A 26009-nucleotide genomic window follows, 5' to 3' on the forward strand; every position below is an offset into this window, starting at 1 on the left:
TCATGGGTTAATTAAATTGACAATATCAATAAAAAAAATACTATTTTATTTTTATAAATTGAAGAACTATCCCAAGCATACTCATAACTTATTTTCTCACTAACATTGGAGTATTAAATAAAGGAAGGCACCAAATGGGTTTATGCAAAATCCAAGATTTTTCTTAGGTAGAGAGTGGATCATTGAGCAAAGATATTGGCTATAAAATTGGGTTATGGAATCAAGAGAAGAACAAAATATTTTCTAATCTGCCAATGAAGCCATAGAAGGGTACAAAAGCCAACAACATAACATAGAAGAATCTTACCATTAGTGAGAAATTAAAAAACAAAGCTTACTTGAGTACTATGTTTCTTGTAAAACAAAATTAATATAAGGTATTAAGAATTAGATTAAAAAAATTATTTATTGTGCAAATTTTGAGATCTCATTGGTCATTGACTTGCCTCAAAATTCCATCTTGGTGGTCTTCTTTTGTTTCCTTTAAAGATAGTGAATGATTCTTACCCTAGACCTCAATGAAGAAGAAGGGAAATGGTAAATCCAATAAAATATATGTATATATTTTTTCAATTATAATACTCCTCCTTTATTTCACTTAAAAAAAAAACATTTTCTCAATATAATCTAAGTTTTGATGATATAATAATAATAATAATAATAATAATAATAATAATAATTAATGCTATTATTATTATTATTTAATTCAATTATATTAAAAAATAATAATTTTTTAGTAAAAATTAAAAAAATAAAAATTTAAATTTGACTCAATCGAGTAAATTATTTATTTTTAACCGTTGAATTAAGTTAAGCCAAATAATAATAAAAATAATAACAACAACACAAGGGTAAGTCAATTTGACTGATTAAAAAAAATTGAGTAATTTAAGATATTTTAATTTTTTTTTAGAAAGATTAAAAAAAAAAGACAAATTATTGAAAATTAGAAAGTCATTTCACACTTTCTTCACAGAAAATTGACCAAAATTTAGTGTATCCACATTGATGATATATTATAAAGTAATAAAAAGGACCCATTTTCTTTCATGTATTGGTGCTTGTGGGTTTGGTTATGTTGTTTTTGCACCTTTTTCCTACAAAGGGTCTCTGCTTTCAAAGTGTTCAAAACGGTACTGTATCTTCTTCAAGAGTGTGTGTATATATATATATATATAATTTTAAATATTAACAAGATAAATATAATTTTATTAAAAGATTATAATATATTAATTACAAACAGCTATCAACAAACCAACAACAACTGCAAATCCTTATTTTAAATAAATTCTTGCACTTGAGTTTTTTTTCATTTTTTTTATTTATTTTACTTTTTATTTTTATTAATTATTTTAAAATATAAACCTTAATATTTGTTTATTAAATTTTATTATTTTAAATTTTCAAAATAAATTAATTTAAATTTAAATGAATAGATAAAAATTAATATTTTCAAAATTAATTTATTTATATATGAATAAAAATTTTAAAAGCAAGTATAAATTTTATTCCAATTAAATTTATATATTTGATGGTCAATACCATTACCATGTTGTGTGAATCCAGCTTCACTGGCATGGAAATTCCTTCTCTTTTTTTTTTCATCGTCATCTTCCACTTCCACAGAGAGAGAGAGAGAGAGAGCGAGGTACTGGGTGTACGACGGAAGAGAGATTCCAAGTTGCGCAACTGAGTCTTGAGTTGACCATAACGCGTCAATTAGGAAACTTCTGTACAAAGATGTGAAAGTTAAAAAAAAAAATAAAATTCTTTTTTTAATTAACTTATCAAAATTAATTAATTAAATTATTAAAAACTTTTGTTTACTAATTATTATCCAAAATTCATTTACTAACAATATCAATAAGTCAAAATAAATAAATTAATAATCATAATAATATTAATTAAATTATGATAGCTATAAATTATATATATATATATATATTTTATATTGTTATATGTTTTTATTATATTTTTAATTTTGTAATTATATTATTTATAATTATTTATTTTATAATTTTTTACAATTATATGTAATTCATATAACAACTTTAACTTATTTTATTAAATATTATGATATATACAATTTTTAATATAAATTACTTATAGTATTTAACTCTATATAATTTATATACATCTAAATATATAACTTAATTAATCATAATCATAATGAATTATCACTTGTGTAAGAAGTTTTAAATTTTTATTAAATTTATTTATTTAATTTTATAAATAAAAAAAGACTATGATATACTAATTAGAACTTTTAATTATATATAAATTATAGTGAAATAAATTTTTAATTTCATTATTTCAAATACATATAAATATAATACAATAAAAATATGTATATATATATATTATATGTTTAATTTTAATAAATTATTTTTAATATTTAATCTTTATAGTTTATACAATATAAATGATTTAAATTTCAATTTAATGTATCTATAAGTCAATTTATGAGTCCATTTAATAAATTAACTCAAATCAATACACAACATGACCTTAGTTTTGAGTATTTATTATTACTATTATTATTAGATTATAATACCAAATTTTATAGAAATTTTATGTATTTAAGTTATTTATATTTAAGAAAAAGAGAAACCATCCTTATTTTAAATAAAATAAATTATATATAAATAAATTAATTTTAATTTTATGCAAATCAATTTTTTTTTAAAAAAATATAATATCAAATTTATATTTATATCATAAAAAATAATGACGATGATTTAATTTATGAGTTAAACGAATCGGAGGCGAGTTGACTCAGTGTGGTGAAATAAGATAAAATATGCGACGACGCGAAATAGATTTTTATAATCCGAAAAAACCCACAGCAGAATCTTCCAGTTCCTCTCTCTCTCTCTCTCTCTCTCTCTATCTCTCTCTATGAAATTTTTTTTTTTTCACGAAAAAAAAAACAAACACTTCTCTTTCACACTACATAACATATCTCTGTTTTCTATATATATAGATCTCAACATCTCTTCTGGTTTCATTTCACACTTCCATTCTCCATTGACGAAACATCAGAATACAGAGAAAGAAAGGGAAGAAAAGGGAGAATCTGAAATTTTGAGACGGATAAGAAATGGGTTTAATTCCTCATGATCTGAGCTTGGATTTTAGGCCTACTTATGTACCCAAAACGATCAGTGATTTCCTCAAGGAGGTTTCGATGATCGGTGATGTTTCCGATAAGGTCTCCAAACTTGACGGTTTTGTTAAGAGATTGGAAGAGGAAATGAGCAAGATCGATGCGTTTAAGCGCGAGCTCCCTCTTTGCATGCTTCTCTTGAATGATGGTTGGTTTTTCTTATGCATTTTTTTAATAAAAAAAATTGAGTTTTAAATTACCTTAATGGTTGCTTTTGGTTAGATTTTTTCCACAGAATTGTTTCATTTTTTTCTTTTTATGATTTTGATTGATTATGTTTTGATGAATTTTGGTCAATGGGTTCTTTTGATTTTCAGTTTTGTGAATGGAGGAATTCAGTATGGGAAATGAGTTTTTTTTTCAAAAAAAAAAAAAAAAAGATTTAATCAATGGATTTCTCTTGTTCTTTTTTTTTTTAAGCTTTGAGGAGACTAATTCCGAGATTAGACTTGTTTTGGTTCTTGATGATGCTTATCTTAGGCTGTTTTTGACTGTTTTGTTGCAGCAATTCTACTTTTGAAGGCAGAGTCAATACAATGTGCGGCATCAAATAATCCACCAGTTTTAGAAGAATTCATCCCATTGAAGAAAAACTGTCATGATGAACAAGATGGTCGAATCAAAAAGGAAAAAGACGCCAAAGATAAGAAAAATTGGATGAGCTCCGTTCAGTTATGGAACACTAATGATTATCCCTCTACTGATTACATCTTTGATCAAAAACAAAATCTCAAACTAGAATCTAAGGTAACACATTAACACCAAAAAAAATAAAATAAAATTGTGCGTATAAAATTGCATTTGAGTTTTTGTGATGTATTTCCAAGTTGAAAAATCTTTAAAAGCAAGAGAAAACGGGGATTGATCTGTCTTTTTTTTTTTTTTTACTGATTTTCTTGGACAGACAACTAAGAAAGGAAATCAATATGCAAACGAGGATACATTCCAGGCCTGCAAAAGCAGGAGTGCAGCAAGAGCATTTATGCCATTTAAGACCTACTCTGTTTTAACAAGGAATGAGGATAATAATACTAGCGAGGAATTGCCAGTTCCTGGTCTCTCTCTTTTAACTCCTGGAATCAAGAACTTCAGGGAAGAATCTGGTTCTACAGGTTCAAGAATCAGTTGCAGTAGAGCAGTTTCATCTTCTGCCCCTAATCCTCATTCAAATTTACGAAATGGTCCACAACCACCTCAGCAACAGACTGCTAGGAAGCAGAGGAGGTGTTGGTCCCCCGAGTTGCACCGGCGGTTTGTCAATGCTCTACAACAACTTGGAGGCTCTCAAGGTAAGCATATGATAGTAAATATAAATTCAAATGAAACTTTTATGGTGATTTTGGTCCTATGTTGTTTGCAATGAGATTCCTGATATTGCGTAGTATATGGTGGATAGAAAGTGCAAAAGGTACATGACATTTTTGTCTCTTAATGTGAGAATCGATGTTCAAAGATGGAAAGTGTGGTTAAGAGATTGAGATATGAACTGATGAAGTTTGCAATTTTATGTATATGCTTGTCAGAAATATGGAGATAGAGATGACATGAGAGATTGGAATGTGAAAGATTAATGAATCTGATGGAAGTCTGAAAGTAGAATCGATTGATTTTGGGGGGTTTATTAACTCTGCAAACTTTTTATGCTTTTTTTAAGGAAGATCTAATTTGAATTTTGTTGAAATTTTTGCAGCTGCAACTCCAAAGCAGATTAGAGAACTAATGCAAGTTGATGGCTTGACTAATGATGAAGTGAAGAGTCATTTGCAAGTGAGTTTCAAGTTTCCATCTCATTCCTTCGTTTAAGCAAGAGTAAAAGGAAAGTCATGTTAAAATTTGAAGATTGATGGAAAATAAATTATTTCTTGTCATTGCAGAAATACCGACTTCATACACGAAGAGTGCCAACAGCTACAGCTACTTCTGCAAAACAATCTGTTGTTGTTTTGGGCGGTTTGTGGATGTCCAAAGATCAGTATGGTGACTCGTTGAAAACTACCAGTTCCCAATCTGGCTCTCCTCAAGGTCCCCTGCAGTTTGCAGGAAACACTGGAGGGACCTCAACTACAGGAGGTGATAGCATGGAAGATGATGAGGATGCTAAATCTGAGGGCTATAGCTGGAAGAGTCATGTTTACAGGTCAGGGAAAGACGATGTATAAAGTGTATCCACCATGAATTTTGCAGATAAAAATTATACATTTGGGGGAGGGGGGAGGGTGGTTGGTGTTATATTATATGACTAAAAAGAAAAAAGAAATAATACTTAAAATTACATAATGGAGTGGGATCTTAAGAGTGAGAGAGGCTGTGACATTTTGCAGGATTAGCTTTCTTTGTGTCTTAAAATTGAGTTTTGTATTCTCTCGGAATTGATACAAGAATTCTAATATCCACGTTTGCATGGAAGAAACGAGATCATTAATTATAACTCCTCTGTGCTGTACTTTTCCTGCCAATATGAGGATTGCAAATGTTTCATTTCTGGAGTATTTCCTTCTGGAATGTTTTAAAGTTCAGAGAGAATTTCTTATCCTGAAGCTTCATTCAGTGGAAATAGATTTATATAAAAAATTATTTCTTGGATCACTGGTTCAAGTTATCTATAGTTTGCTTTAAGACTTTCTGAAAGTTCCTTCTCTTTAATTGCTTTAGGAGAAAGATAAAATTTGGTAAAATTCTGAGAGGGAATTCATAATAAATTTCCATGTACTTGCCAGAAAGGCCAAGGAAGGAAAGAAACTTTTAACGAACACAGCTAGCTTTACACTTGGAACCATTGTAGGATTCCTTGTCATATGTAATTCGTTGCCGTCTCCCAAGGGAATTAAATAGGAAATTAGGAACATTTCATTTTCAATATTGATAGTCCCTTTCGTTTTTAATAGGTCTTGACGAATTTTCAGAAGTCATTTCATTCCCACTACATTATTATCATGGAAACTACATTTCCACATTTATTTATTCTGCAGAAAAGTTAACTTTTCTATTTTTTTAATTTCTAATATTGTTTTTCCCTTGTGTTGGAGTGTATTTGGTTGAAGAAGAATAAGAAAAATACAGAAACCAGACTTGCATTGTGAGAATATTTTGGGATTTATATTCCTTAACTTCCTCTTGATCGAGTCCAATCTAAATTATTCTGGAATGAGGTTTTCATTTTCAAGAAAATGATAAGGACAAACAATCACTTGCCATTATTCTTGAAAATTCTGTTCACTCAAATGTTCTGTTTACTGTCCAAATTGAAGGTATTTTTGGAAGACAAGACATCTGACCAAAACTGATTTTGACCCAATACCTAACTGCAGATTGCATCTGTGTAAGATATATTTAGAATTACTGTTAAAATTATCATTGAGAAAAATATTTTTTAAAAATATATTAATTATAAAATATTAAAAAATATTTTATAATTAAATTTAATAAATTTTAATTATAAAAATAATAAAATAATTATTTTTAATTATTTATTTTAATAACATTTAAAATAATTTTTCTTTTTTAAAACAGTTTTAGCTCTCTAATTTTAATATTAAACAAACACTAAATATAAAAATTGAGAACAAAAAATTTACTCATCCCAGAATTTGGTTTTGACTAGTTCATTTCATACACTTCTGAGAATTTTTCTTCTTCTGTATTTATCATTAGACAAATAGAATAATAATATAATTCTAAACCAATATATAATTTTGAGCCAGATGACTGAATTATGAGGTCTGCAAATAGCTTCTTAACAAGTGAATAGTTAAAATTCCTCAAATTTTATCCAGACACCTAATCCAGTAGTATCCCACCAATAATAATAATTTAAAAAAAAAATGCATTGACAAAACAGTCGCTCTCAGAAACAAAATAATAGAGAGAATCTCACAGACAAGATATAATGAAGGAGCCCACATTGACAAGCTCACTTTAAATATGGTATCAATTGTTTGGTGAAAGAAGTGAGGGTGAAAATGATGGAGCCTCTCATTGATTTGTCCTTCTAAATAAGATTAATTAATTAATTGAGTGATTAGATTTTCAAATCTAAAGGACTGTTGTGTTTCTTTTATTAGAAGATAGAGAATAGAATATGTGCAGTGCAGCAGCTAAGCACATGTCAGCTTAGATTAAAAATGTATACAATTTGGTCCCACTTAAGAACAATATTCCTATTGAAGATTCCTTCAAAGTCCAGCCAGATGTGATGATCTCCCTTCATAGGTCTGATAAAATTAGGAAACTTTAAAATGGAAGAAAGCTATCAAAAGGCCAACCTTTAAAAAAAAGTAACAGTATTTGGCAAAAGATCCTTTGAGATATAGAAATAAGGATCCCTCAAAATTGTCATGATTTTAAGGTGTAGTCTATTTTTATCCATTATCTAAGTGTGCGTGTATCTTTCTCTCATAAAAGAAAAAAAGTAGGCTTTATTGCTGTTCTGGAGTGACCAATGTGGTAAGGGCCCTGGTTGAGGTCCCATGTGGGGCATGTCTGTTGACTGATACTTCGGGATCCTACATCGAATGTGACGTGTACGTGTATTTGGATTATATAGAAACAAAGATCTCCTTAAAATTACCATGGTTTTGAGGTGTGATCCATTTCTGTCTTTGACCCAGGTGTGCGTGTGTTTTTATCTCATGAAAAGAAAAAAAAAAATAGGATTTGGCGAAAAGGCCAACGAACAACTTATTTTAATTTATTGTACAAACCCTAATTTATTTATTTTATTTTCCATTAATTTAATTTTTTTTCATGGATTAAGAAGAAAAATTATCTTATTAATTTGAATGAAATTGTGTTATAGAGAAAAGAAAATTGTTTTATATTATGTGGCTCTAATGGGTAAATATTACATGTGGTCACTCAACTTTACGAATATTTTTAAAAAAGTTACTAAACTTTAATTTTTTTCATAAAACTCACTAAATTTTAATTTAATTTCATAAAAATTATTATGACCGAAAATTAAAAATTTTCAAGTTATCCTGTGTTACGTATCAAAGGAGGAAGTATAGAAAGAAATAGTGAGTAGTTAGAAATGTTGGGAGTTAGTTAAAGAGTTAGCTTGGGAGTATGATTGGTGGGAACTAAGAGAGGTAGTTACTAAAGTTGCTGAGCTGTAAAGTTGTTGAGCTGTTGTTAAGTTGTTACTAAGCTGTTATTAAGTTGTTACTAAGCTGTTATATAAAGCTTAATAGCTATTCTTGTATTTTCATTATGGAACAATAATAAAGAAATACAACTCTCTAATCTTCTCTTCTTTCTATCTTCCCTTCTAATCTTCTTCTTCTCTTCTTTTCTAAATCTTCTATAAATTCTTTGTTAGGGACTCTTACCCTAACAATTGGTATTAGAGCCTGCCGAAAGGGAATTGAGTGGGTGTTCACTGCATTGCTGTTGAAATTATGACTAGGTCAGTGGTGGTTAGTTCTGAGATGGTTAGGATTGCAGAATTGGAAGAAAGATTTAGGATTATGCAGGAGAATGTGGATGGAAAATTTAATACAATGGAGGAAAGATTCACTGGTATGGAGGGAAAATTGGATCGGGCTTCTGTTGATAATGATGCATTAAGGCAGGACCTAAGAGCTTTCATGAGTATAATGGTTAAGGAAAAAGGGGCAGAAACTCCAATCGAAGAAAATGGAATCAGAGGAACTGAGAGTAGGGGTTTGTTGCCAATTCCAAAGGATTCGCCTAACCCATAAACAAAGGATCAAGGCAGTATTGGGAATGTTGCAACCATTGAAGGTATGAATCCATTTCTGCCTAAAATTGAATTAGTTGCTTTTGATGGAAGAGAACCTAGGGTTTGGCTTAGAAAATGTGTAAAATACTTTGAAGTATATAAAGTTCCTATGGAACAAATAATTGGGATTGTAAGTTTATTTTTGATTGATAGGGTTGATGCTTGGTTTCACAATTGGCATAAAGGGGCAAGTCATACTTGGGAAGAATTTGAGAAGGGATTGTGACACCCCTTACCCGTGTACAGTATACCCGAGTAAGTAATGCCACACGGTGTACCGGCACACTCTAATATACCTTAATTAATTTATATCATGTCTTTGAATATAATTTAAGAATCATACTTTATTTAAGCTATTTATCGAAAATATTATTTATTTGAGGTTCCGAAAATTTTATAGAAAATCCGGCGGAGTACCGACTAAAAATGGAGAAAACAGTTCTTCGGAACCTGTTAAAAACACTTCCAATAAACAAATTCATTCATTCCCAACTCCAATATCATCATAAAACTCAATATCAAGATCCCAACAATTTTTCAATTTCAGGTCTCAACAACCTTTTCATTTCTCAAACATCCCTTTCTCAGGGTTCTCATATATAAACAACAATTAAATACTCAAATTACTTCCATACATAACCATAAATCTTTATTATTTACATGAACCTCAAAATACATTACATAAATCCAAAATACATATGAGAAAATAAAAATTTAATTACAAAATGACAAAATGACATCTAGTGTCCTACCAATGCACTGCAGGTAGTGAGGTGACACGGACACGGTGCAGAACTGCCAGATGGACTCACCCAGTCTGTGGTCTACTAGGCTCACGATCAGGATCTCCAGTACCTACGCGTGGCAAAAGTAACACGCTAAGCAATAATGCTTAGTGGTGCAATAATAAAATAACAAGAAATAACATATATAAATATGTATTGCATGTACATGTTTTGTTTGTCATGAATTTGTATATCCATTCATTTATTTCTTCTACATTGCTCATTTTCATTCATTTGGTTGCCCAAGTAACCTACACTAGACGACTGGACTGGATAACGGGTAAACTGGCACTGGGTATCTAGTACCTCGGGCCGTCACACCATCGGTCGCATATGCATCACCCGGTGTGCAACAGAACAGCTACCAGGCTGTAAATAATCTCAGGCACAAGGCCAAGTCTCAATGCAAAGTCAGAATGGCTAAAAGCCATGAAATCACAGAATGGCATTTTTGCCATGTGCGATCGCTAACTGAACCCTATTGGCATGCCAAACTATCCAAACCAATCTTGTTAGGTATACTAGGGCATTTGAAACTTTTAAATTCTTCAATTTATGAATTTCAAATTTTTTTGGTGTCACTATTCATCATTGGTCAACAAAAATGTTGACTTTTGGAATAAAAATGTGTACATCAACCTTGGCACTCCCAACATACCACATTTGGTGTTTAAAACTTGTTGGCATTAAGTGTTAATACCATTCCAAAGTGTAACTCAACACAAGCAGAATTTTCAGTTTTGGTGAGTCAACTTCACTGTTCCATTGGACACTGTTACTGTGGGAATTTGAAGAAATGTAAAACATGAAAGTTGTTCCTTATTTTGTCTAGTTGAATTTCCTTTTTTGAATCACTCCATTTGGAGTTTTGTAGCTCCAGATATGACCCAAAAACCCAAGCTGGCCGAATGTGCATTTTGCAGAAAATTACCATATCTACAGTGCATAAACAGTAACTAGAGTCACTTGGTTGGATAGGTTCTTGCCATAATTTGGGGTAGGTTCCTTCATGAAAGTTGTTTGTCTATGTCTTAACTTGTTGCTGTAAAAATTTCAGGTCAATTGACCAAATCTACAGTGAGTTATGGCCAAATGAACAGTTTACTATTCATTTGGCCAATTCTGCAGAATCAGTTTCAGGGTTCCGGATTGGGGCCAAGTTTTGGTCCTCTTACTTTGGTCCTTTGGGCATGGTTTCTTCAGCAAAAATGTGCCATTATAAACCTAGTTTCATGTCCAATTGGCCAAACACCAATTGGACTAACACAGCCAAAGTTATGGCTATGTAATTGGACTGAATTTTCAGTCACCATTCTGCACCCTCTAGGCAGCACACACCTTCCCTTTGCCATGCTTTATTCCAGTCCCAATTAAGGTCAAATTACTTCAAATGGTCACTAATTGACCATTAGGATGTACTTTAACAATTTCATAAGCCAAGCTAATTTTTACTTCCCAAAACCCTAGCTTCACAATATAATTTCTACAAGGTGCCTTAGTTAGCATATCAATTCATCACCTATATATATATATATATATATATATCCTCAACATCATTTTTAGTCCACTTTAAGACCAACAAAACACTTATTCCTATACCTTCAATAGGGCTGCCGAATTCTATATTGGACATACACATGAGTTTGGTTCATTTCATTCACAAATACTTGTTGGTTTCAAGTCCTTAACATAGAAATTAAAAGTTTTAAGTGTATATATGCACTAACCTTGTTGTATGCCAATCCAAGCTTGAGAAAGCTTCACTTTCTTTCTTCTTCTTGGCTGCCAAAAGATTATGCAAGGTGCTAGGACAAATTTTAGTGAAAGGAAACTAGAGTTTTAGGGTGAAATGAAGGAGGGAATTAAAGGTTTGAAGTGAACATCAATGGAGGAGGGTTCTAGTGTGTTTCGGCTGGTTTGTTTTGGGGAGGATGACTGCTGCAATTTTTGCCAATTTGGTCTTCTCTTATCTCTTTTAATAGTTAGTCAAATAATAGTTTAATTTTGATTGGTCATTGTTTTCTTAATGACATCACCACGATGTCATAAATACCTTTTTTTCTCATTTTCTTTTCTTTCCTCCACTACTCATTTTCAATTTAATTTCTAGTAATGTTTATTCATATTTTACGTTATATTAATTATTTACTCAACTGGACAAGTAGGCCAAAAATCACCTCGAAAGGCGAAATGACCAAAATGCCCTCCGTTTGGCTTAACGGGTCAAAATCGTCTGTACCGATTGAAAAATTTTTCTAGGTATTTTCTTGGCATTCTAATGCCATGGGAACCTCAATAACCCTTCTCTGGAGTCCCAAAAATTATTTTACAATTTTTCCCCCGGGTCTAGGGCTCCTCGTTGCGAGAACCGCAACTTCCCTCCGGTTACCCATCGCTTGGGCACCGGCTCGTTTTACTTGGTTTTATTTTATTTCTAAAATTTTTACTAAGTGTTTCTTATTAATATTTGAGTTAATTATGATTCCCAACTTTAATTTAAATATTTTTCCGGACGTTCTAGCTGTGCGGACCGACCGATCCAGGAGCATGGGAATGTACGAAGTGGTTCTGGGAGGGTGTTCTGAGGATTGTGTGGGAGATTTGGGGATCTTGGATTGGAAGATATTCTAGAGGAATTTATGAAGTTGAGGCAAGAAAATTCTTTAGATGAATATTTGGATATTTTGTAGGATTTGAGGATTAGAATGGAGAGAGTGATACCTGATTTGGGAGAAGCCTATTTTCTTTCTGGATTCATGGGAGATCTTAAGGATGAAATAAGGTTGATGGTGAGGATGTTGAAACCTACAACTTTAACCGAGGCAATAGAAGTAGCTAAGTTGCAAGAACAGCTGCTAGTTACCAAGAAACCCAAAACATTTACTAAGACCTATACCTCAAATTTTATTAGAAACACTGCCAATTACAATTCCAATTCTCCTTATTCCAATTCCAAAAATTCTCAAGCATACCCTTACCCTCCAAAACCTCCTATCACATATTCACAACATAAAACCACAATTTCCCTACCTATTACCAATAAATCTAATTCTACTATTAGTTTACCATCTCTTAACCAAAGTACCAATAATTCTAGCTCTTCTAAGCATACTAGTCAGTCCTCTGTTACTACTAAATATCAACCAAAACCTTGTTATAAATGTGGAGACAAGTATTTTCCTGATCACCAATGCAAACCTAAAACCTTAGCAGCAGTTCATGTGTGTGAACAAGAGGAAGGAAATGGGGAGGAAGTATGGCATGAGGTACCTGAAGAGATGGATGAAGTGAATGAGCAGGGGAAATTAATCTTGTCACAAGACATCTTTGTAGAGGGTAGTGATGGAGTAGACACAATTAGAGTGCTGGGAGTTCATAAGAACAGGGAAGTAATAATACTAATAGACACTGGTAGCAATAGTAGTTTTATTGATAGAAAATTGGCTGAGGAATTGAAGTTGGATTTGGGTTAGACACCTGAAACTGCCATAGTTGTAGCTGATGGAAGGAAACTAAGTTGCAATCATCAATGTAAGCATTTTAGTTGGAAAATGCAATCTTATAAGTTCCAGTTTAATTTTAGAATTTTGGAACTGGGGAGTTTTGATATGATTTTGGGAGTAGATTGGCTAAAAAGCTTTAATCCAATATTATTTGATTTCAAGGCTTCTAAAATCTCTTTTAAGAAGGAAGGAAAAGAAGTGGTATTGCAAGGAGTAGGGAAGGCAAGGGCAACACCTGTTTTATATGCTGTTGAGAGTTTCTTTCAGCAGAAAAGGATGAATTTCAAGTCCCCACTGCTGTATGTACTGAATTCTTTGACAACAGCAAGTGCTTCATCATCTGACAGTCAATGTGTAGTTACAGGAGAAGGAGCTACACTAACCTCTGAGGAGAATGAAAAATTGCAGTCACTGTTGCAACAATATAATGAGATATTTCAGGAACCTCATGAATTGCCACAATTTAGGAGGTATAATCATATCATTCCTTTGTTGCCCCATACTCAACAAGTTAATATTAGGCCATATAGGTATCCACACTATCAAAAGGCTGAAATTGAGAAGTTGGTGGCATATATGTTGTCTTCCTCAATCATTCAGCCTAGCACCAGTCCATACTCTTCTCCAGTGTTGTTAGTTAAAAAAAAAGATGGGACATGGAGATTTTGTATAGATTACAAAAGACTAAATGATGTAATTGTAAAAGATAAGTTCCCTGTTCCCATTATTGATGACTTGTTGGATGAATTGAATGGGGCTAAATATTTTTCCAAAATTGATTTCAGAGCAAGCTATCACCAAATTAGGATGAATCCTGAAGATATTCCTAAAACTACTTTCAGAACTCATCATGGACATTTTGAATTTAATGTCATGCCTTTTGGACTCACCAACGCCCCTGCCACTTTTTAGGCATTAATGAATCACATCTTTCAACCTTATCTGAGAAAGTTTATATTGGTTTTTTTATTTATTTATGATATTCTGATTTACAGCAAGGATTGGGATTCCCATCTTTTACATTTGGAGGAGGTATTTTAGGTATTGCAAGAACAACAATTATATGGAAAATTATCTAAATGTTCATTTGGATAAACAGAAGTAGAGTATTTGGGCCATATTATTACTGCAGCAGGTGTTTCTACTAATCCTAAGAAAGTGCAAGCTATGTTACAGTAGCCTGTTCCAGTTTCTATGAAGGAATTGAGGAGTTTGTTGGTTTGACTGGATACTACAGAAAGTTTGTAAGAGGGTATGGTATAATCAGTAAACCATTAACTAACTTGCTTAAAAAAGACTCTTTTTAGTGGAGTGATGCAGCCCAGGAAGCTTTTGAGACTTTGTGAAGGGCCATGGCAGAAGCTCCAGTTTTAGCATTACCAGATTTTAGTTTACCATTTATCATTGAAACTGATGCAAGTAGTTGGGGAATGAGGGCTGTACTACATCAACAAGGTCATCCTTTGGCCTACATTTCTAAAGCTTTTGGGCCTAGAAGCAAGGCATTGTCTGTGTATGAGAGGGAGTTGTTAGCCATCACTTTTGCAGTCACAAAGTGGCGGTATTACTTAGAGCAAGGTTAATTTTTCATTAAAACAGATTATGAGAGTATTAAATATTTGCTTGAGCAAAGGCTACACACTAATTTGCAGTAGAGGGGAATTTCCAAGCTCTTGGGTCTTGATTACAAAATTATTTATAGAAATGGTGTGGAAAACAAAGCTGCTGATGCCCTTTCCAAGAGACCTGATAGGAATGGCCAATCTGCTACTCTTTACTGTTGTCCACTTCAATATACCAACCTTCCTACTTGGATGACCAACCTTATTCATAGCTATGATGGTGACTCCAAAGTTACTACTATAATACAACAGCTCTCTTTGCATAATTCAGCTATAGATGGCTATCAATTGAAACAGAGGGTCCTTTATTATCATAACAGACTATATGTGGGTAGTTCCACTGATTTGAGGCAGCACTTGATTGCTTTGTACCATGACAGTCCTTTGGGGGGGCATTCCGGGGTGAATGTGACTTATTTGAGGTTAAAAAAACAATTCTTTTGGGCTGGTATGTTGAAGGATGTTTTGGGATGGATTAAACAATGTGATACTTGTGCTAGGTGTAAGGGAGAACACTGTGCCACCCCTAGACTGTTACAACCTCTCCTTGCACCAACTCAGGCTTGGCAGCATATTTCAATGGATTTTATTGAGCATTTACCTAAATCTAAAGGTAAAGATACAATCTTAATGGTTGTTTGTAGATTCACTAAGTATGGTCACTTTGTTCCATTGACTCATCCATATTCTGCTTCTACTGTGGCCAAGCTATTTTTAGACTAGATTTTTAAGTTGCATGGAGCACCTCAGTCCATTGTTTCTGACAGAGATAAAATCTTTACTAGTTTGTTTTGGAAGGAGTTGTTTAAATGTTTGGGAACAACACTGGCATTTAGTACAGCTTACTATCCTCAGTCTGATGGTCAGACTGAAAGACTTAACCAATGTTTAGTAGGATATTTGAGATGCATGGCTCATTTGAAACCCTCTATCTGGTGCACTTTGCTTCCTCTTACAGAATGGTGGTATAATTCCTCTTTTCATAATGCTATAAAGATGGCACCTTTTGAGGCATTATATATATGGTTATTCACCATCATTTCTCCCACTAATTCCTGTGGACTCTCCTACTGTTGGGGCTGTGGACACATTATTGCAAGAAAGGCAGCAATTAGATAAGTTATTGAGGGAGAATTTATTGCTAGCACAGAACAGAATGAAACAGCAGGTGGATAAACAGAGGTCAGAAAGACAGTTTGATGTGGGGGAATGGGAATGCTTGAGGTTACAACCTTACAGACAAGCCGCAGTATCTGTTAGGCACTCCTTGAAGCTATCTCCTAAGTACTATGGGCCTTATCAGATCATTGCTAAGTATGGTACAGTAGCTTATAAGCTACTGCTGCCTCCAACTTCTTCCATATAGCCTGTATTCCATGTTTCAATGTTGAAGAAGAAATTGGGGAATAATGTGACTCCATTAGTTGATCTGCTAACTATGAATGAAGAATAAGTGGTTGTGGCACCTGAGCAAGTTCTGCAAACCAGAACCATTACTAGAGATCAGTAAACTGTGTTGCAAGGGTTGATTAAATGGCAGAACTTACCTCTTAAAGATGCAACTTGGGAAGACCATTCTTTTATACAGGCCCAATTTCCTAATATTGTACTTTCTTGGGAACAAGAAAGCTCGAAAGGGGGAGGAATTGTTATGTATCAGAGGAGGAAGTATAGAAAGAAATGGTGAGTAGTTAGAAATGTTGGGAGTTAGTTTAAAGAGTTAGCTTGGGAGTATGATTGGCGGGAAGTAAGAGAGAGGTAGTTACTAAAGTTGCTGAGCTGTAAAGTTGTTGAGCTGTTGTTAGGTTATTACTAAGCTGTTGTATAAAGCTCAATAGCTATTCTTGTGTTTTCATTCTGGAACAACAATCAAGAAATACAACTCTCTAATCTTCTCTTCTTTCTATCTTCCCTTCTAATCTTCTTCTTCTCTTCTTTTCTAAATCTTCTATAAATTCTTTGTTAGGGACTCTTACCCTAACATCCTCCTAACCTTTTAACTATTTTATAAATAAAATTACCTTATTTTATTAGTTTCTTAAAAAAAGGAAAATATAATACATAAAACGCATCCAGTTACCCTCCTTGCCATTAAACACCTCCCCTTTTTCTATTTCCTTTTCATTAGTAACCATTGGTTAGGTAATTTTATTTATAAAATAGTTGACAAGTCAACATGTTAATTTGAAAACCTTTAATTTCTTTATGAAATTAAATTGAAATTTAATGAGTTTTATGAAAATACTCATAAAGTTGAGTGACTGCGTATGATAATTACCCTAACTCTAATAATAAGAATAACCAAAGCTTAATTTTAAATTAATTAGAGTAAGTTATATAAATCTTATTTTAGTATTCAATTTTGGTAAACACTAAATTCACCATGCAGCTCCAATTCAAAAAAAATTTATTATATGAGATTTTTGCTTTATAAGAGTTGAGAGTATACTATTTATTATTTATGATGTTATAAAACTTTCAATTTGATATAAATAAATATTAAAAAAAGAAAACTCAAACTCTTGTTTGTTTTTGTGTTGACATAGCTTTTGAAGAGGGTGAATTGTGATGATAAGGCAAGGCAGACAACATGAGTTATGTTAAGTACTTTACGACTTTCACTTTCCATTTGAAGCATTGGTTGTATCAACCATCAAGTATGCATTCATTCCAAGCAGCTTAAAATGTGCATTTTAGCTATAATCAATGTGAATATTATGTACAAGTGCATGAGCATGATTATTGGTAATGACATTAATTCTAGCACCATGACAAAAAGGTGGCATTTTCTTTACAAGGGTGGCTATGAAATTTTATTAAATACAGCTTTGACTGGTCCACTCTCTTGTTATTGATGGAGTTTGACAAGCATGGTTTCCAAACTCTTATTCTAAATGATTATACCCTCCATTGTAGAGTAATTTTTAGCTTCAAATTATCTGACATGCATGTGCTCTATGATCCCAAATGAGGGATGCTTCAAATTTTCACTTTTGGGCTTCAATCCAATTTGTAATTCTTCCTTACCCATATACATATTTGTACTACTTAAACCCTATGATATGTTTTTGGGCCTTCTCATATGAAGAGTGGGCTAACTTTGGCAATTGGTGGGTTTACATTTTATTTATTTATTTATTGGTAATTTCTTAAGACTAGATCCGATCACGATCGGTCTAGAATCGAAATTGATTCAGATCTAAACCGAAATCAATCAAATTCTTGTTTGATTCAAATTATGAATGAACCAAATCAAAATTGAATTGACACTGTCGAATTCAGTTTTGAGCAAAATTGAATTTTTTTTATTTAAAAATATAAGAAATTTTTAAAAAATATAAACCGTTAAATTTAAATCAGATCAAATTGAATTGAAATTGAAATCAAAATTTTGAGAAGAATTGTGGGCCGATTTAAATTCACTCTTTTAATGAATCGTGAATTGACAATTTTAGATCGATTTGAATTAAAACCGACCCAATAGTCGAATTTACTTGAGACTTAAAGGGATTTGTTCTTAATCATCCTTATCTACTATAAATGTAAGGCATTAGGTGTGACATATTAGTGTTAACATTTAAGTTTGTGCTAAGATTGTTAGGAGAAAGGAATTTTAATTTTGGTGTATATAAAAATCAATTTGAAAATACTCTTAATTTTTAATAAAAAAAAGTGTTATCTATTTATTTTATTTTTTAATTAATTTTAGTCTAATTAGTTTCTTTAAGAGTATGAGGAGTGAAAATTCAGATTATAGTTTTCATTTATGAATATGATGAGAATTATTCACTAAAATAGTAAAAGTTATTGAAAGGAAGTATTACCCATTATATAACTTCATAATCCATTTAATTTTCAATTAAATTAAAAAAAAAATAAAATTTCACCTATATATATATTATTATTATTATTATTTAACTTAATTTTACGAAAATTTATAATAGATATTAAGTATTAAAAATTGCATAAAAATTCATCGGATTTAAAAGAGAGTAAAATATGATAGAGAAAATATATGTTAGGAAAGTATTAAATAAATTTTTAATTCAATTTATATGAAAGAAAGGATTAATTTTAATTTTATTATTAAAAACAAATATTTATTAATTAGCGTATAAAAAAAATAATAAAATTATGTGATAAAAGGAAGATCGAAGATGAAGAGGAGAGAGAGATAAATAGGGAGAAGTGGTTAATGGGTAAAATCCAAACCTCAAATAACTGGTCAAACCCTCAAGCAACGGTCTGGTGTAATAATAATAAATAAATAAAATCTCTATTTTTGGGCGCGAATTGTGGATTCAATATCTCACAATACAGTTACTAAACTTCAGGGAGAGAGGCGCACACACACAGTTTTCTCATGATACAAGCACTCTCCTCTACCCATCAATCTCACGGTGGCTGAGGCCAGAGCGATAGCGAGAGCCAAAGGGAGAGAGAGATTTTTCTCAATCGGAAAACTAAAAATCATGGCTCAAGCACAGCCCCAGCGCAAGATTGAAGAAGAAGAAATCTCCCGCCGCGACATGGATTTGAAAGAAACTATCAAATCCAAACCATCTGAGAATGTTAGTAGTAGCAGCAGTACTAGTTCTTCTTTCAAATTCAATGTTCAGGCGCCTGAATTCGTTCCAAGATTGCAAACTTCGACCACCGCCGCTCAGACCCAGATGCCGGTTTCTGGTTATTTCTATCCTTGCTTTCATTATCTTGGAGCTACTGCTGGATCTGACTGGCTTTTTCTTGGGGAACAAGACCCTCATGCCTATTTGATCTCTAATCCAAATCTTGCTTTGCCTAATTCCTCGAATAAGACTACTCTTCTTACTGATGATCTTCGCCAAAAGATCCTCAAACAGGTTATTTTTTCTTCTTTTTATTGATTTTTTTTGGGTTCTCAGTTTTGTATTTGTTGGATAATTCATACTTCAATTTCATGAATTGGTTGCGGAACTTTTGCTGCCTTCTCTTATATCCTCGTGAATGTGATTGTTATTAGCCAAGATTGGATTCATGGTTCAATCTTCTTCATTCTTTTTCCTCACTCCTTGAAATAATGAAAATAAGATGGGATAATAAAATACATCTATATAGAAAACCGAAATATTGATGATTGAGATCTCTTTTAACATGTGCACTTGGGGAATGAGGGAAGAATGAGGCAAGTACTCAACCAAGCTGCTGGAATTTAACAAGATCGTTTACAGATTTATTTTTTCTAGGCAATTTTGGTCTTCCTCCTTTTTTTGTAATATCATTGGAACATTATGTCAAAATATTATTTTGTTCATTTATGAGAACTGCAGTTATACTTTGAAGTGCCTTCTGAATCTAACTATTTTTTTGTATATGTGAAATAGGTAGAGTATCAGTTCAGTGACCTAAGCCTTCTTGCCAATGAATCCATGTCAAAACACATAAGCAAAGATCCTGAAGGTTATGGTAAGGATTATAAGAGAGTTTCTTATGAACCTACAAATTTCAGTAGTTCTAGTTAGTTACACTTCTAACTGAGATAGCATTCATTTACACGTTTTGCCTCCACGACAGTACCTATATCTGTGATTGCTTCCACAAAGAAAATGAAGTCCCTTGTTAATAATAACCATTTGCTTGCCCAAGCACTTCAGTCCTCTTCAAAACTTGTGAGTTCCTACCTCTTAATTAGCTAAAATTACACAATTCTTTTGTTGTCATTGAAAGCAACGTTGTGAAATTTAGAATGATCATCCTCATCTACTAATCTTTAAAATTAACACCTTTGTTGTCTTGGCTTAAGGTTGTCAGTGAAGATGGCAAGAGAGTTAAACGTAAAATCCCTTTTACTGAGAAAGACAGAGAAGAATTGCAGGTAGGCATGGCATACTTCCTCTCTTAGATAAATGATCTAAAAGTGTTGATTTAAGACCCTTTTTTTAATGCAAAGTATGCTCCTTTCTTCTTGCAGTCTCGTACTGTTGTGGTGGAGAATTTGCCTGAAGATCACTCTCATCAAAACCTTGAGAAAATATTTAGTGTGGTTGGAAGGTTAAATTTATAACTAACTTTATATTTCTTCAAGTGTTTTAGTACATATCTTTGTTGCATATTAATAATTTCCACCCATAAGCAGTGTAAGAACCATCAGGATATGTCATCCTCAAGAATCTAATTCTTCCCGTGGTAAAAGTGATTTCTTCATGACCAACAAGGTATTAACTACGAATCAAAGTATACTTTGCTTTGGAACCAAGACAGTTTGATAATAAAATTTTCTTATGAATTGTCTTTTTTCCCCTCAAGCTACATGCACTTGTGGAGTTTGAGAATCTAGATACAGCAGAGAAAGCGGTATGTCTAGATTATTAGAATACCGAGGTATAAAATTGGCTATTTGTTCTTTTCACTTTGCAATGACAATAAGAATTCGTAACTTTGCCAGGTTGAGAAGTTGAATGATGAAAGGAATTGGAGGAAAGGCCTTCGAGTTAGGGTGCTGCTCAGATGCTCGGTATGGCTAAACTAAGCTATTAATTCCTTTATCTTATTTATGTATTCTTCTGCTTAATGTTTCTTTTACATGTGAAATTGTCCAGCCAAAATCTGTTCTCAAGAGCAGAAAGTCTGACTTTGACGTCCTGTTGGATGAAGAAGACTTTCCGGTTCCTGAGTCAAATGAAGATTCTTCTCAGATACAAAATGCAGAATCTGTCCCTGAGAGTAATGTAAGTAACTGTGCTTGTCTGATCAATCCTATGAGATTTCTGTGTATGATACTCTGCGTGCGCGTTTACAATTTTCCCAGTTTCATACCACCAGGATAATAGAGATGGGTCTGGAAAGATATTATTTTCATTTGCAGCATCATTTTATGATGTTCAAAACTGATTTACTTTCTTCAAAAGAGATGAATATAAAACTTTAGAGCTCTATGCTTTCATGTCACATTTTGTGAAAATGATAATGAATTCGGAATACAATAACCTTGGCATACCGTAAATAATATGCCATTGGGCTAATGTAACAACATTGCTACACCATTTAATCCTATAAAAACAGACATCTTTCCAATAATGAGAAAGTTAATGTTTTGATGTAACATGAAATTCGTCTAGGTGGAAGAAAATTCAGGGGCATCGAAGAAGGGATGGGCAAGAGGTCGTGGCAAGGGCAAAGGACGTGGTCAAAGCCATGGTGGCCGAGGGCTGCTAGCCCCGTTTCCACCGTCTGTTAGCTCTCCCCACTGTGAAGCATCTCCTAGGTATACCTCCAGGGGTCCAAGAATGCCTGATGGGACTAGGGGTTTCACCATGGGTCGTGGGAAGCCACTAGGAAGTCCAGCTCTGGCCAGTCCAATAGTGGAATAAATGGGTATTTTTGTTTTCAATCAATTAGTTACTAAGTGGCTTAGTTACTAGTAAGCTGCTCTACATTTTATACAATTAGAGAAGCAAGAATTGGTTATGGAGCCAATATTGTTTGGCCTATTATATGATTTTAGGCATTGTGGATGTTTCTTAATAATCTGAGGTGTAAAGTATGGTTTGTCTTGTGACAACTGCTTTAGGCATTGCAATATTCTCATTGCATGACATTTTTGGGTGGTATATCGTTCTGGGTTGGATTCCCTTTTTATTGTATAAACACTTTGAATAATGAATTTGAGAAATACATCTCTCTCTCTCTCTCTCTCACTGTTGCTGTTAATGATACAGAAAATTCACTTCTTAAAGTTCTCTACACACAATTTTTTTTCATTGTTTAGAGGTTGAATCACTCTAGGTTCATGAGTGTTGTCATTATTTCTCCCTATATTCTTGTTCCCCTCAGCTGTCACCCTCTCCACATCACTCTACTCTCTCTGCGAAGGAGAAGTAGCAGTTGAAAAAAATGCTTCTTTTTCTGCTGATGTCTTTGTAAGGGAGATGTAATGAGTGGAGAAAAAATAGATTTTGACATCATAGAGAAATTAACCCCATTTGAAAAACCCACGAGCCGTAACCCCAAAATCTCCCAAAAGGAGGAGTTTTATTGTGTTGAAAAAGAAGAGAAGCACCTGTTATGCCCATTGTGGTACTGAAGGAAGGGTTTGATCCATCGTTTCTTGCTTCTTCTTTGTGTGTCATGGGTTTCTTTTGTTGCAGCAGTGTTTGTGTTAGGGCTGTGCACGGTTTTTGGGGAATCGAACCAAATCGAAGAACCGTACTGAATCAACAGGAACCATATTTATTTTGATACTTTGATTTGATTCTAATTTATTCACTAAGAATTGAACCGTAACCATACCGAAACCGAGCCGAGAACCGAATTTATATATATGCTTTTGTATTTTTTTTTAGATGTATTATATATTTTCACTATAATTATATATACATATGTATGTATATAAAATTATGAACTAAATACAATCTAATATTTTATTTTATTTTATTTTTCTATATTTTCTTAATAATTTTAGTTATAAATACATTAAATTCATTTATCATTTTTAATTATAAATATATTATTATCTTTTATATATATATATATATATTAATTCTTAATTATATTTGTATCTTATAGTTAAATATTATATGATTAATAAATAGTTAAAATATATATTATATGATAGACTTATACTATTATATTATATAATATGTTTAATCATCAATTATATATACACGTTATAATTGAAGATTATATAATTTAAGTATAGCTAAAAAATATTTTATATGATATATTATGTATTAAGTATGACTTTTTAAGAAAATAATTACATAAATTGTTTTAAAAATCGAAAATCATACCGAATTGAATCAGAATCGAAGAATTGAGAACCGTATAGAATCAAAACTGAAACGATGAAGAACCAAACTGTAATTGGAATAATATCAAAATTTTAGTTCGATTTTGATTCGTAGGTAAAGTTCGAACAGAACTGGAACCAAACACCCCTAGTTTGTGTATAGAATCTGATGGGCAATTCAAAGAGGTGATGGACCACTGGCGGAACTAGGGGCTAGCAGGCCACTGCCTGTTAGCCCAAAAATTCAAAATATTCTACGTTTTTAGGAAGTATATTTATAGAAAGTACACTCATAAGAAATTACTTCTTGAAAAATATGATATAAATATATTTGGTATACAAATTAATAAATTAAATGATAAATTAATAAATTCATTATACTTAATTACAGAAATGCAATTTATTAAATTTTATCTAGGTAAATTACTTTCCTTGCACAAAGGAAGTAGAGTACCCTACTTTAGTTTGATAAGACAAACTAAATAAGACTATTTTATGCACTTCCTAAAAGTTTTACTTTTTTTAATTTACTTATGCCAACCAAATAAGGCCCTAGTTTAACCTAAATATTTTCTTTTTCAATATTTAAATTCAATTGATGTTATAATTTCAACTTATACTTTCAAATTCTTAATTAAATATTTTAGCATAAGCTGCTCATCAAAATAATAAATTATAATTACTTATTTATATACCTTATAAGCTTAAGTCTCTAGACTCAAGACTCAAGTTTATTTTTCATTCATTCTCTGTTACTATTCTATACTTTCTTTCTCGTTTCATCCTATTTCATAATTAAAATTGATAATTTTATTTATAGGATTTTTATCAAATTTGACATTTAGTATAGATATGTAACACCCCAAAATTTCAAATTTTATTATTTTATGATAATTATTGGTATTTTAATTTTATTTAAATTTTAGGAACTTTTTTTTAGATTATTCGGATTTTAAAAATCGGGTTCGATTTTCCAAAAATATAAACTTTGATGATTTTTAAAAATTTATTTAAAGACCACGTGGCAAAACTAAAAATATATTTGGAGTCTACGTATTTTTCTGAGTTTTCTGAAATTTTTTCGGAATTTTTGGACCTCGTTTTCGGTCCCGAGGAAGAGTAAAAATTTAAAATTTTGTATTTCGAATCTAACCGGCCGAATAGAATCGGATCGGATCGGACCCGTCGAATCGGACCGGCTCCCTTCCCTTTTTCCTCCTCCCGCGCGCGTCTCCTCCCCCTTCTCTCTTTCTCCTGTTTTCTCCCTCCTCCCGCCCCAGCCCGCCGGCCAGCCACCTCCCCACTTCGCCGGCGCCGACCCCCAGCTGTCCCAGCTCGCCGGCCGCTGCCCCAAACGGCCAGAAAACGCGCGCGAACGTCCCTCCCTCGTGTGCGCGATGTTTCGACTTCCTGGCCAAAATTCGGCCACCAATCGGACCGAGTCTTGTGTCTAAAATCATCTACTCGTCGAGAGCTTTCCATAGACACCAAGAACGCCGAAATCCATCTAGCGATTTGTCCAATTTTTGCCCGGGAAGTTTTAGCCCATTTTGACTTTCGGGCTAGATTTCTAGCAAACCGTGAATCCCACGAGAAAACCGAGAGTACCAGAGCGCTACACTCGTCGAGAGCTTCGCGGCGACATAAATTTCAAATTTTTCTGACACCGTTTTTCGGTGGGTCCCACGGAACTTCGCAGTGTTTTTCCGAGCATTAAATGAGCTTAGAAAATTCTGAAAAATTTATGTACTAACTCGTGTTGTGGGCTTCGTGTAGGTATCCTCAATTCGCGGAAATTCGACAGTTGACCGGGTCTGCAAATTTCGGGCCAGACAGACCCGTTACCGGAAAAGTCTCCGAATTGGACCAAGGTTTTGGCTACCCCCCCATTGTCAGACGTCCCGAGCGCGTTCCCGAAGTCGGAATCGGCAAAGGTAAACCCGAACCTTGCTTTTTCGTAATTTTCTAGTGCTTAAATAGGATTAAAAATTTATAAAATATTCGTGGTAGCTCAGAAAATTACGATTCTTTTTGCAATAGCCTAGCAATATTGCTAAGGACCGCGGGGCAAAGTTTTAGAATTTTTAGAGCTTATTTGGACAGACAGTTTTTGCAAAAATGATCAATTATGAGGACTAAATTGAAATTTTACATATTGTGATGGATGATTGATTTGATGGGCCCAGGAGGGGCTGTGTGATGTGATTGAGTTATGGATATATGGATTGTGAATATAGAAGTGCCTTTTGAGCCCTTTTGCAGGTTGGGTAGGTCCTAGGTATAGGGGAGACTCTGCCGAATTTTCGGCACGACTTAGGACGTACTTGGTCTTTTCTTGATTTGTATTGAGTCATTTGTATTAAATAATTGTAATGTAATTGTCAGGTGAGCCGGGACAGTCTTCTTCCTCCTCCCAGCCACCACAG

The 26009-nt window shown here is 32.9% G+C and overlaps 2 protein-coding genes across 2 annotated transcripts; both read left to right on the forward strand.

Annotated features, from left to right (window-relative positions):
- The first annotated feature begins 2883 nt into the window (after window positions 1-2883).
- On the forward strand, window positions 2884-5594 carry LOC110645597 (transcription factor HHO6). The gene is made up of 5 exons (XM_021798807.2): window positions 2884-3314; window positions 3672-3913; window positions 4071-4455; window positions 4857-4933; window positions 5041-5594. Exons 1-5 carry the CDS (start codon window positions 3101-3103, stop codon window positions 5323-5325), a joined length of 1203 nt encoding a protein of 400 aa, XP_021654499.2. The 5' UTR covers window positions 2884-3100; the 3' UTR covers window positions 5326-5594.
- Window positions 5595-19091: 13497 nt separating this feature from the next.
- On the forward strand, window positions 19092-22476 carry LOC110645586 (la-related protein 6C). The gene is made up of 10 exons (XM_021798794.2): window positions 19092-19678; window positions 20180-20261; window positions 20370-20464; window positions 20599-20670; window positions 20767-20846; window positions 20932-21010; window positions 21102-21149; window positions 21241-21309; window positions 21395-21523; window positions 21914-22476. Exons 1-10 carry the CDS (start codon window positions 19289-19291, stop codon window positions 22163-22165), a joined length of 1296 nt encoding a protein of 431 aa, XP_021654486.2. The 5' UTR covers window positions 19092-19288; the 3' UTR covers window positions 22166-22476.
- Window positions 22477-26009: the final 3533 nt, after the last annotated feature.

Source organism: Hevea brasiliensis, chromosome 15 (genome assembly GCF_030052815.1).
Source record: "Hevea brasiliensis isolate MT/VB/25A 57/8 chromosome 15, ASM3005281v1, whole genome shotgun sequence".
NCBI classification, from domain to species: domain Eukaryota; kingdom Viridiplantae; phylum Streptophyta; class Magnoliopsida; order Malpighiales; family Euphorbiaceae; genus Hevea; species Hevea brasiliensis.

Bases quoted from the DNA above. Each gene is read 5' to 3' on its own strand.
- LOC110645597 (XM_021798807.2), top strand. From the start codon at position 3,101: ATGGGTTTAATTCCTCATGATCTGAGCTTGGATTTTAGGCCTACTTAT. The intron at 3,315-3,671 runs GTTGGTTTTTCT...GTTTTGTTGCAG, and splicing joins CATGCTTCTCTTGAATGATG to CAATTCTACTTTTGAAGGCA. The intron at 4,934-5,040 runs GTGAGTTTCAAG...TTGTCATTGCAG, and splicing joins AAGTGAAGAGTCATTTGCAA to AAATACCGACTTCATACACG.
- LOC110645586 (XM_021798794.2), top strand. From the start codon at position 19,289: ATGGCTCAAGCACAGCCCCAGCGCAAGATTGAAGAAGAAGAAATCTCC. The intron at 20,262-20,369 runs GTAAGGATTATA...CCTCCACGACAG, and splicing joins CAAAGATCCTGAAGGTTATG to TACCTATATCTGTGATTGCT. The intron at 21,150-21,240 runs GTATGTCTAGAT...TAACTTTGCCAG, and splicing joins TAGATACAGCAGAGAAAGCG to GTTGAGAAGTTGAATGATGA.